This window comes from Diabrotica virgifera, chromosome 3 (genome assembly GCF_917563875.1).
Source record: "Diabrotica virgifera virgifera chromosome 3, PGI_DIABVI_V3a".
Classification (NCBI taxonomy): Eukaryota; Metazoa; Arthropoda; class Insecta; order Coleoptera; family Chrysomelidae; genus Diabrotica; species Diabrotica virgifera.
The window spans coordinates 266,604,950-266,618,538 of NC_065445.1; the positions used below are offsets into that span (position 1 = coordinate 266,604,950).

The window sequence follows — 13,589 nt, forward strand, 5'->3', positions numbered from 1 at the left end:
ATATATACACCGTTTTTTTCACTTTTTTTGTAGGCTATAGTTTTGGTAAGAATATTTTTTTCGACAAAATGCCTACGTTTTGAGTTATTTGCGAAAGAAAAACCGTCTAAAAACGTGGTTAAATGAACATATTCACTTGCAAATAACTCGAAAAGTATCGATTTGGTGAAAAAACTCTGTAGAACAAAAAAAGTATCTTAAAATTAGTCAGTTTATCCATTTCGAGACTTATCTTGGACATATATTTGTTCACCCCCGAGATGGGGTGAAACTCACCTCTAGGGCAAAAGCACACATCGGCACCATATCACTTTTTTTTTGACATGTTAGCTACGCGTATGCCAAATTTCATGTCAATCCAAGCGGTTCTTTAAAATATACAGCAAAAACAGTGAAAGAAGGTACTAAATATGTGGTAAGAATTTTAATGGTTGTATGATTCCAATAATGTTTCAATATAATATCAACCTACATAGATAATAAAGACAGCAGGTAAATCATCATATTTATTGCAATAAGGTGATAGAATTCCTTAAATAAAAAAGTAATTTTAATATTTAACACCATTTAAAATTGATTGCTAATTGTTAGTCATGTCCAGTTCTCGTCTTCTGTAAATGTTCTACTCTTCTTGCTCTGTGCTTCCAACTCTGGCTCTATTGTCATTTTTAATAGGGCGTCGTCTCTGAAAATAAACAATAATTATGTAGTGCAAGTCAAACAGAAGCAAGAAAATAGGTCGGACAAAGATCTTTAAAACTATACGGTCGCCAAAAAAGAAGGGAAAGTAAAGTAGCAAAAGCTAAAGCAGAAGCGTATACAAATCTCTACGATCAACAGTACCAGGGGCGAAGAAATAAAGATATATACAATTGCCAAACATAGATAAAAAAAGCAAAAGATTTTAATCAGATTAGATGTATCCGAGACGAAAATAAAATACTAATTCACGAAACGAAAAGGATACCAAAAAGAGATGGAAAAGTAATTTGACAGTTTATTAAATGAAGAATTTGGCAGGAAGTCAGTTGAGTTAAAGAGACAGTAACAGAAATGGCCATCAAAATAACAATCGAGGAAGCGGTTCAAGCACTTAAGGGGGGGGGGTATGGTTTGAAATCAACATATCAAGCACATTTTTGTGAATTTTTTTCGAAGCTATGGTACAATTATTTTATTTTTAAATTAAATAAACATATTAAGTACAATTCGAAGAATGTTTAAGAAAAAATTCAATCCAAAATATTGAAAAATAAGCCATTGGTGACAAATTTTGGCAGGCAGCTAAAAAAAATGGATTTTGCGGTGGATATCAGAACTCATCACTGGATCATACGAAACAAAAAATTCAAAAATTAGCTTATGAGTTTCACGAGGTAACAACGTCGAGTTTTTTTATTTTTAATGATTTTTGAATTTTTGGTATCACTCAGAAGTCAAAAATACGAAATTTTTGATAAAATTTTTGTGAAAACCAACAGATTTAATATTGTTGAACAAAAAATAAGCACAAAACGAAAAATATCTCGACGTTGTTACCTCGCGAAATGTCTAAAGAAAACCTATGCAAAATTTCAGGTAGATCGGTCAAGTAGTTTTTCAGTTACAATGTCCACCGCATTTGAAAATGCAGTGTTGAGAAAAATGCGTTTAAAGTTTTGACAACTGCATCTTCATCTTCTTATTTGTCTGCCAATCGTAAAGTGATGAACATAATCTACAAAAGAGAAGGCGAACAGTTGTTGAACGTTTCTCACTACGCTCAAGCGTGCTGGCGCGAAGCCGCAGCAAAGCGGGTCGAAGGTAGGGATATTCAACACTTTGTATCTCGGGCAATTTTACTCCGATCAATCTGAAATTTTCAGAGAGTATTCTTGAAAGTATGCACTTTTATTTGAAATAATAAAAAAATTTAATATTTCAAACCATACCCCCCCCCCCTTAAAAAAATAAAGAAAAGAAAATCAGTTGAACCAGATGATATTCCTGGGGAAGCGTGGAGAGCATTAGGAGAGACAGGAAGAGGTTAGTTAACAGGTTTATTTAATAGAATTATGGAAGTTAGAGAAATGCCAGATGAATCGAGAAGCAGTACGTTAGTACCTGTTTACAAAAATAAATGAGATATACAACAATGTACAAACTACAGGGTCATAAAACTAATTAGTCACACATATTTCTTGTATAATTAGAATTCTTAAGGTAGGATTCCGACAACGACTGCAGACAGCAACTGCAGATGTCAGTTGTAGCTGTGACAGACGTCACTACTTTACACTATTAATTTGTATGAGACTGATTCCGACATCTGACTACAACTGGTGTCCGGCAGAACGTCAGTTGCTAATAATTATACAAATTAATAGTGCAAAGTAATGACGTCTGTCATGGCGACAACTGTAACTGCCGTCTGCAGTCGTTGTCGGAATCGTACCTTTATACTTAATATACAGGGTGTCCCGAAAAGAATGGTCATAAATTATACCACACATTTTGGGGTCAAAAATAGTTCGATTGAACCTAACTTACCTTAGTACAAATGTGCTCATAAAAAAAGTTACAGCCCTTTGAAGTTACAAAATGAAAATCGATTTTTTTCATTATATCGAAAACTATCAAAGATTTTTTATTGAAAACGGGCATGTATAATTCTTATGATAGGCCCACCTTAAAACCAAATTATAGTGAAATTTGTCCACCCCATAAACAATTTATGGGGATCTTGTTCCCTTGAACCCCCCCAAACTTTTGTGTACGTTTCAATTAATTCATTATTGTGGTACCATTAGTTGAACACAACATTTTTAAAACTTTTTTGCCTCTTAGTATTTTTTCGATAAGCCAGTTTTTATCGAGATGCGGCTATTTTTTTACTATATTTACATAAAAAATTTATGGGGGTTTTGTTCCTTTAAACCCCCCAAATGTTTGTGTACGTTCCAATTAAACTATTATTGTGGTACCATTAGTTAAACACAGTGTTTTTAAAACTTTTTTGTCTCTTAGTCTTTTTTTGATAAGTCAACTGTTATCGAGATGTGGCTTCTTTTTCAAAATATACCAAAAAATTTAAGTTATAAATAAATTTTCAGATTATTAACAGGTGTCTATAATCATACTTAACCATATACAAATAGGTGGTGGATTCGACAAATATTCAAAATATCTCGATAAACACTGGCTTATCAAAAAAGTAATAAGAGGCAAAAAAGTTTTAAAAATATTGTGTTTAACTAATGGTGCCACAATAATAATTTAATTGGAACGTACATAAAAGTTTAGGGGGGTTTAAGGGAACAAAACCCCCATAAAATTTTTATGGGGTACACTAATTTCACTATAATTTTTTTTAAGATGTTGCTATGATGAAGATTCCTCATGTCCATTTTCAATAAAAAACCTCTAGGAGTTTTCCATATATTAAAAAAAATCGATTTTCATTTTGTAACTTCAAAGGGCTGTAACTTTTTTGTGAGCACTATTGTATATAGGTAAGTGAAGTTTAATCAACCTATTTTTGACCCCAGAATCTGTGGTATAATTTATGACCAATCTTTTCGGGACACCCTGTATATTATTTTCAATATCAGTCTAACAAATTAACAAACTAACTTAGCACTACTTATTTTGGACAATAAAAACTATGTTTCGACAATGAACAGTTAAAAGGCAACTGTTCACATGGACGACTTACATGCCTGTTTTTTCCCTCTTCTGATTTTTGGGGACCGGCGAATCTGAGCTCTTCCTCTTTTTAGAAGGAATCGGAGATGAGACAACTTTCGGTTGCATGTGTCCGAATCTGTTTTCCAATAGCATTTTTCTCTCCGCAAAAGTTTTGATTATGTACCCATCGCCTGATTTTAAGGTAGTGTAACACATCTTTGCTTCGTCTCTTTTGTGTAGTGCCACGTAGGCTGACGTTTCGTCCAGCCAAGAGACATATACATTACCTAAAATGACAAAATATTTAATTAGCTATAAAATATGTAACAGGGGGGGGGGGTGAAAAAGTTCGTAGACTGATACACAGATGGCACTACTGGTATTAAATCCATATGACTCTTAGTCAGCCCTAACCTTCGAAAGATGCGTGTATAAATTTGACAGCTGTCGAACTATTAGTTTATGAGATATAGCATTTGGAGTGAAGCAACTTGTGTTAGTTTAAAAAAATGGATAAAAAGGAATTTCGTGTCTTAATAAAGCCTCGCTTTTTGTCGAAAAAGTACTCTTCTGCCATGGAAATCCACCGGCTCACACCTCCACCGACGTCATGGCCAAACTGTGCTACAAACTGCTGCCATATCCACCGTATCTACCAGATTTGACCCCATGCGATTTCTTTTTGTTTCCAAACGTGAAAAAGTCACTCACCCACCAGGCAAACATTTGAGTCGAATGAGATCATCGTCGCCACAGAGGCTTACTTTGCAAATCTCGGAAAAAAATATTTTTCAGACGGGTAAAAAGTTGGAGGGATACCCAGGTAGCACCGAACGGGTTTATTAAGTCTTTTAAGGATGCTTTAAAACTGCAGAATAAAACTAAAATTAAAACCAATTGGTTTTTAAGTAAACCTTAAGGTTGCAATAAAATCGCTTTCAGCATAAAAGGGCCCACTCTGAAAGAGGTCAATAAAACCAACAATAAAAACCTTCTTACAACTTTGTTTTCTTAAGCAACTGGTTTTAACGCTGCTGTTAAGGTGCTTTTAAAACCATGTTAAAAGACACTTTAAGTGCAGGCAGTTTTATAGCAAACTTAAAAATGTTTCTTAAATGGAGACTTTGAAAGACAATTTACCATATTAAATGATTCTTTAAACCCATATACTCCATAATAGGCCAACAACTTTTTACGTGTGTTATGATAGGTAGATACGTATTTGTAACCATAAAATAATAAAAAGTACTTGGTTATTTCGGACTGTCAAGGTAGAAAAACACTTGCGCACCCGACTTTATTGATAATGTTAACAAAAATAGGTCTAAATAACTCACGCGCCATAAAATTTCTGATTTTTGGCGATTAAAAAATAAAAACAAAAAAATTTAAATCCGAAAAATATTAATTTAAAAGAAAAATAATTGTATCTACAATTTTAATGCTTTAATGTTAAAATAAATCGAATTTATGTCTTTAAGACGCTTATTTATGATTTTTATGTAAGCCTTATATTGTAATCATGTCTTTCAGCATCTCCAGAAAGCAATATGGCCGAAATCCAAATAAAACTATTTGGTCTATCGACAGAGAATTGTTAAGATGAAATGGTTTTATTTTATATCTTTCCAAGAGCATAATATATCCTACATAAAAGCGAGGTTGCCTTGGAATTAAAATTATTTAGTTTTAATGCTGCTGTCAATAATGCCACTCGGCTTTAATGTAAATTTAACCTAAAAGCGAGGCGTCGTAGTGCTGCGTGTGTTGTATTTTTCTTTTTAAAAGACCAGTTCGTTTATATTTTAAGTACTTGCGACTTATTTTTTCCATGCGAACTGTACTTCCACTTTTTACAACACACTAAACCACTGTTTCGCTCTAAAACAAATGGACGACCATTTTGGACATGAAAGAAGAGGGGATGAGTTTAGTTTTATTGTTTCTAACAAGAAGCATAGTTTAGTCTTTACGATAACCAAATTAATTCAGTTAATAGCGTTTGGTTTTAATATAGCCTACTAATTGCTTTTAAGAAAGCAACTTAAAAAAAACTAAAAAAAAATAGTTTTAAGGTATATGTTTTACTAACATAATAGACTTGTGATCAAATAGTTTTAATAATAGGTTTTATTAGTCATATTAGGAGAATCTTTAAAACTGTAATATCTAAAACTAAAAGGTCATAAACTAGAATCTAATAAAACCAAACAGTCCAGAAGTTCTTAATAAAACTAATTAGTTTTAAAGTGAACTGAGAATAAACCATTTTAAAACTACAATAAGACAAATTATCTATTAAGAATAATTAGTCTCATTTGATACTCTTATTAGATACTTTAAAACTAGTGACAAATGCTTAACAGTTTTAAAGTTCTGGCAGTATATTTACAAGGTAACTTTAAAACCAGTGTCTTCTTATTTACCACAATAAAACCTTTATAAACCTTAAATAAAACTAAAATGTTTTTATTGTGCTACTTGGGTAGTTTTGAGATAGATATAAAAAGATCCATAAGCATCTTCTGTTCTCCGCCTTAACCGGTTGCTGTCAAAATAATAACCGAGAGTTTGCAAACCTTTGTAAACTGAAGACATACTTAACTTGAAAACTCGTCTGGGGAAATTGACCAATAACCTACCACATTAACCTAAGGGGGTTGGAATATATTCGTCGTTTATAACGTTAAACACTTTCATTAAAAGTTTTCGTTGCAAAATTATTATTTTAACAGAAGAAATTTCATCATGACTAGTTATATGACTTACCAAAAGGACTAAATAATTGTTGAATGTTACTCAGCTTCCAATCTTCTGAAAAACTTATATGAAATACGTGATCTCTTGATACTAGTTCTAAAAATTACATCAATTAAGGAACTTTTCAAGCTGTAATAAGTCGATAAAACGTTTATACATTCACCAACAAAATAATTCTTCATTAATATTTGTTTAAGCTTTGTTTGTCTAAGTTTTGATCTTATTGATATACATATATAATCGTCCCAAACCCTTTTTTCAGTGCGTCACAGATTATCGAATTTCGAATTCTCTCTAACGCATTACAGTTGGAAGTGACAGAAAAAAAACGTACCTCTATGATTATTATACATTGAACTTAGAAAATTATGTATTTCTTGGCGGATATTTGCATATTAAATCGGATTTATACTTATAGATGTATAATTGGTTGGCGATTACAATACTCTAAATAGATAACCAATCAATGAGGCGAGTAAAGATAATGTGACACAAAAATAATCGATCATATGGCAAAATGGCAATTGTAATTTCTAGGTTAGTATTTTTCAGCGACGTAAATATAAATATTTTATGTCATTCTTATATTCGGACTTTGTTTAGTGAAATTTGATATTATATTTATTGAAGTTATACTTCTTTACGAGCGTAATGACGGTGAAATTTTATATGGGAAAACCTAGCGACCGGGCGCATGCGCATTATAACTTTGTTCTGATTGGATGTTCAAATAACATGACAAAAATTATCCAATATGGCAGCTGTGGTACAGCTGTGGGACTGTGCATGGTTTGGTTATAATGTATGCTTGTTGCGTTTTAAAATTTGTAGGAAGAGAAACAACAAACAAAAAGTTAGTTAATGGTTATACTGGCTTTTTAAATAGTTTTCATATTATATTTTTGGACTTATTTACATAGAAGAGATGATTGTTGCATGCCAATGTGAAAGCTCATCAAACTGTGCCTAGTATGAGTGCCGCAGATCTCGCTTATTCAAAGCTAAAGAATCTTTCACTGGTAAGTGTTTTATAAATAGTTGATCAAATTTTGTTATGATATTTGAACATAGCCACTTTGCACGACGCAAGTGATTGCGAAATTTATTAGTCGTTATACGGGCTCCGATACCTACCTTGAACCTACCAAAATACATAAGTAGTATGTAATACTTTTATTTACATAATTTGATTACCATCAAAATTTCTATCAATATTCACCTAATATATTGTCTTCTTACTCTATGTTTTGTTGTATTTTTTCAATTCTAAATCATTTCAATTAAAAATCAAAATAATTTTATTTACATAAGTTAAAAATGTCAAAAGGTTAATCTGTTTAGTTAGACGATCTTCGCACATAATGACAAGCTGTCTCTGTGGCGAAGTTTTAATGCGAATGAATCCCAATACAACGCAAATACCAGCCGCGTGGTAAGTTGGTTCGAATCCCAATAGAAACTTTTATTTTTTTATTTTTTTTTATACATTTTATGATTGTAAGTATATTTATTATATAATTTTATTTTCAGAAAATACGTATTTAGTTAAAAAAATTTCCGACAATTAATGTTCAGAAATCATTTGTGGCATTTTTAATGTGTTTGTGTGTGTTTTATTTTTTTATTATTTTAATTTTTGGCACTGTTTTAATAAAAATGTTTGAGAAGTAGTAAGTATAAATTAATTTAATATTTAAATAAAATATAAATAAAAAGTATATTAATTTCGTTTATAATCATATAATAGAAGTATAACTTCTTACGTGCGTACAAAGTACACACACATTCTTTTTTATTTTTACATTAAAATATTTTAAATATCAATTCGCGGTGTGCAAGTACTTGGAAGGGAAACGAGAAACGACCGTGCGCGAGTCGCGGAGAAATATTGCAACTATCTTAAATAATTCATATTGTCAATTGAAATTGTCAAATTGACGTATATTTCATACCTTCTGTCATTGAAGCAGAAAAATTATATATTGCTCCACAATATCGATATGATATGCAATTATTATATAAAGGTAAATTTAATTAATTGTATTTTGCTTGCAGTACTGCATTTTAATAACTAATTTTATTTACTACATACAATTGTTTATGTTTGCATAACATAACCTGCATCTTATTTTTCTTCTTATTATTTTTTTGGACTATGGCCTTGACAATTATCCAGCAACCAGGACTAATATAATTGGCCAATATAATTAAAAGTGCGAATAAAAGTACAGAGCGTAGAAATAGAGGTCGCTTTGCCGAACTTGCACGGTCCCAATAGGTTTGTTCTAGCAAACAGTCAAACTAGTCAGAAACCGTCAGCAAACAGTTTGTCAGTGAGAGAACATAATACAGTCAACAGTGCTATCCCCTATACTCGCGCTGGTCCACTATTCGCTGATGGTTTTAAACCGTTTGAAACTGATGCTAGAACAAACGTAATATTTTGACAAATATTGATGTTTATATAAATATAAATAAAAATATTCTGACAACTGTCAGTGTCAGATTTAACTAAAATGTCATGTAATGATCATAGAGGTATCTATTAACATAGAGTGAGCCTACCTTTCGCGCTTCCTGACGACAAGATCTCATGGACTGGTTTGCGGCATCTCTTTCTAACACATTGTATCGAGAAACTAAGATGACATTAAGAGTGAGTATAGGTACGGAAGGGGAGGACAACTGTCGCAGCTTTACTATGCGTAAGAGTGAAACAGCACTAATCCAAATAAAAAAGATGGTGTCGTCACTTCGCTCTTAATGACACTCTCTCTATGCTAATATATAACTCTATGGTAATGATTTGCGACATTCCTATAATACGTCACCCATACGACATATACGTCAAAATTAATTACGCACTGAAAAAAGGGATTGGGATCCACTTACACCTATTAAAGTTCCTGCTCAAATTAGACACCCTAGAAATTTCAGTATTTTAATTTTTAGTTAAATGTATCTTCACAATACTCTTCAAAAAATAATCATGTTACATAACTAAGTTGAAAATGGTGGAACACTCTGGAGCAGATGGCAATGTAGTGTGCTAAAAGTTTGCAGCAACTTGACTTTTTCAAATTTTAGATTTTTTTACTTAATTATTTTTAATTTTTTTACTTAATGATTGCTGTTCACCTTTTGTAAAATTGTCAGTGTGTTGTTTTTGAATTAAACAGGGATGTTCACAAAAAATTAAATAGTCATTACATGTAAAACGATTAAGAAACACCCTAGTATTAATTGTCTAAAATATAAAGAAAATTAAAATCATCATCATCATTCTCTTTGCCTTATTCCTATGCGGGGTCGGCTTCCCTAATTGCATTTCTCCACACAATTCTATCTTGGGTCATATCAATGTTAATCCCCTTTACCAACATGTCCTGCCTTATCGCCTCCCCCCAGGTCTTCTTTGGTCTTCCTCTCCTACTCCTTCCAGGAATCTGCACTTCAGCTATTCTTCGTTTTGGGTGATTAACGTCTCGACGTTGAACATGACCAAACCATCTTAACCTATACTCTCTCATTTTGGCATCAATTGGTGCCACACCTAGACTTCCCCTAATATACTCATTTCTAATTTTATCCTTCTTTGTCACTCCACTCATCCATCTAAGCATTCTCATTTCCGCCACATGCATTCGTTGTTCCTCTTTCTTTTTCACTGCCCAACATTCAGTTCCGTACATCATAGCCGGTCTTATGGCTGTTATATAGAATTTTCCCTTCAGCTTCATTGGAATTTTTCTGTCACACAACACACCACTCGCTTCTTTCCACTTCATCCATCCAGCCCTAATTCTACTGCATGCATCTCCATCTATTTCTCCATTACTCTGTAATACCGATCCTAGGTACTTAAAACTATTGCTTTTCACAATCATTTCACCATCCAAAGATACCATTTTATTTGTAGTAGCTCCATCTTTAAATGAACATTCCAAATACTCTGTTTTTGTCCTACTAAGTTTTAAACCTTTTTCCTCCAGAGCTTGTCTTCACTGTTCCAGTTTTTGTTCTAAGTCTCTTTCACTATTTCCTACTAACACGACATCATCAGCATACATTAAGCACCATGGAATGTTACCCTGTAGTTTCGCTGTTATCTGGTCCAAAACTAATGAGAATAAATACGGACTAAGCACAGAGCCTTGGTGCAATCCTACTTTCACATGAAATTTATCAGTCTCTCCCACACCTGTCGTAACACTAGTCGTTACTCCCTCATACATATCTCTCACAATCTTTACATATTCGCCAGGGACTCCTTTCTTATTGAGTGTCCACCACAGAATCTCTCGAGGAACTCTATCATATGCTTTCTCAAGATCAATTAATACCATATGAGCGTTGGTCTCTCTATTCCTGTATTTTTCCATCAGTTGCCTTACAATGAAAATTGCATCTGTTGTTGATCTGCCCTGCATAAAGCCAAATTGATTATCGGATATTTCGGTATCTTCACGTATCCGTCTATCAATTACTCTCTCCCATATTTTCATGGAGTAGCTAAGCAGTTTTATAGCCCTGTAGTTTGTACATTGTTGTATATCTCCCTTGTTTTTGTAAACAGGTACCAGTATACTGCTTCTCCATTCGTCTGGCATTTGTCCAACTTCCATAATTCTATTAAATAGACCTGTTAGCCACCTTGTTCCTGTCTCTCCCAATGCTCTCCATACTTCCCCAGGAATATCATCTGGTCCTACCGCTTTTCCTTTCTTTATTTTTTGAAGCGCTTGAGCCACTTCCTCGTTGGTTATTTTGGTGACCATTGCTGCTACTGTCTCCGTTGACTCTACAGGCTGTCTGTCAAATTCTTCATTTAATAAGCAATCAAAGTACTTTCTCCATCTCTTTTTGACATCCCTTTCGTGAACTAGTATTTTATTATTTTCATCTCGGATACATCTAATCTGATTAAAATCTTTTGCTTTCTTTGCTCTCTGTTTGGCTATTTTATATATCTTCGTTTCGCCTTCCCTGGTATCAAGTTGATCGTATAGGTTTGAATACGCTTCTGCTTTGGCTTTTGCTACTGCTACTTTCGCTTCCTTTTTCGCCACCATATAGTTTTGAAGATCTGTGTCAGATCTGGTTTCTTGCCACTTTTTATATAATTTTCTCTTCTCTTTTATTTTTCCTTGTACTTCGTTTGACCACCACCAAGTCTCTTTAACCTCAAACTTTTTTCCTGTCGTTTTCCCAAGTATTTCAATAGCAGTCTCTCTAATACTACTGGCCATTTTTCTCCAAATTGTATTAGGGCTTCCTTTCATGTTCCAACATATTTTTTCTACTATTCTTCTCCTGAATAGACCTTCTTTCTCATCTTTCAGCAGCCACCACTTGATCTTTTGTGGTCCTCTCCGATATTTTTGTTTAGTTTCGCTTTTTACTTCGATGTCCAGAACAAGCAGCTTATGTTGTTGGCTTACTGTCTCACTAACTATTACCTTGCAGTCCTTGCATTCACGTATGTCTTCTTTCCTTATCATGAAGTAGTCTATTTGGGATTGATGTTGTCCACTTTTGTAGGTAATAAGTTGAGTTTCTCTCTTTTTAAAGAATGTGTTAACAATCGCCATATCCAATGCTGTTGTTAATTCAAGCATGTCATCTCCAGCTTCATTTCTAGTTCCAAAGCCTAATCTCCCATGTATTGTTTCATATCCTGTCTTGGTTTGGCCCACATGTGCATTGAAATCACCTCCTATTATAACTTTCTCCTCTGCTGGAATATCACTCAGTACGTCTCCTAATTGATCATAGAAAGCTCTCCTTTCATTCTCACCCAGACCTGTTTGGGGAGCATACACACACACGCAACATTCAATACCTCTTTATCAATTACAAATTTCACTGACATCATTCTATCACTCGTTTTTACAACTTCTACTACGTTATCTTTCATTTCACTATCAGCAATTATACCAACTCCATTTCTAGTGTTACTACTCCCTACATACCACAATTTGTATCCTTCATCTAGTTCTTTCGCCCTTTGTCCTTTCCACCTAGGATTCGTATACGTTTAAGTTTATTTGATATACTATAGTTATTACGCATATGAATCCTAAAATTGTAGATTGTCTTTCTAAAACAGTTTATCTAATTTAATTTCTCTAATGTTCGATTACAAATTCTTTTTGATATAATCGGCATCACCGCGCTAAAAGATCTCATAGCCTATGTTCCCTATACTGTAAAGTCAAGGTGGGACGGACTATAGTCGTCCATCAAAGCCGATACGACTGCTGACGTCACACGCCGTAGCCTCGCCGCAAGGAGCCGTTTTTCTAGCCTCCAAGAAAATCAACATAATGAACTCATTTATCTTAAAAAATATACATTTTTAAACAGTTTTATGATTGCTACATTTGCTAACGTTTTTATATATGTACTTTATAATCTATTGAATTTAACTATATTTAAAAATAAGTGAGCATCCCTATTGTTTTCAAATTTCCGGTTCATTGTGGCAGAACGCTATCAGTCACACCCAGAGGGCAACAAATTTTTTAGAATTTGGCTATAAAATAGTCTTACAGATAAGACTGGTTCCACAAATGAACGAATGATTTGGTAATGTTCTCAAGGTCTTTATGCAAAATGGACAACCTTGTTATACGGCTAAAAGTATTAAAAGTTTTCTGATAGAACAAGAAATTCCTGTAATATCATGGCCCGGCAATGCATCAGAGATGTACCATGTCCAAAATGTCTAGGTCTAGGAGTACCTATCTAAAAATAAAATTTACCAAGAAAGTAATAATAAACAAGATACATATGATAGAGTGAATCATTTTTCATTGAAAACAACCAGCGGTGTAAAGTCCTTTTCATGGTCATTTTTCAGTGCGTCACAAATGATAGAAAAAAAGGCAAGTCCGTGATAATACACATTTATAACATTTATTCTAACATGACATTTTAGTTAAATCGACAGTGGTCACATTTTATTTGCAATTTGACATAAAAACAAATCATTTGTGTTTATTGCATTTATAAAATGGTATTTTCGTTGATTTGTATAGTCTTATAAATTGTACAGATTATATTCGTAGATATATAATTCGTAAATAATTTTTTTTGATTATAGCGCCATCTATCGACAACTAGAATAAGTGTTATAATGTCTGTAATCACGGACGTGCCGT

At 33.3% G+C, this 13,589-nt stretch overlaps 1 protein-coding gene across 3 annotated transcripts in view; it reads right to left on the reverse strand.

The window, feature by feature from the left end:
* Positions 1-493: 493 nt before the first annotated feature.
* LOC114326315 (poly(A)-specific ribonuclease PARN) overlaps positions 494-13,589 on the reverse strand; it is a 53,830-nt gene continuing 40,734 nt past the window's right edge. For all 3 annotated transcript variants that reach the window (XM_050646171.1, XM_050646168.1, XM_050646169.1), the window contains 3 exons: positions 6,436-6,522; positions 3,695-3,953; positions 494-685 (listed from right to left, as the gene is read on the reverse strand). In XM_050646171.1, the coding sequence (XP_050502128.1) occupies positions 592-685; positions 3,695-3,953; positions 6,436-6,522 (440 nt within the window). In that variant the 3' untranslated portion in view covers positions 494-591. The remainder of the gene's footprint in view (positions 686-3,694; positions 3,954-6,435; positions 6,523-13,589) is intronic.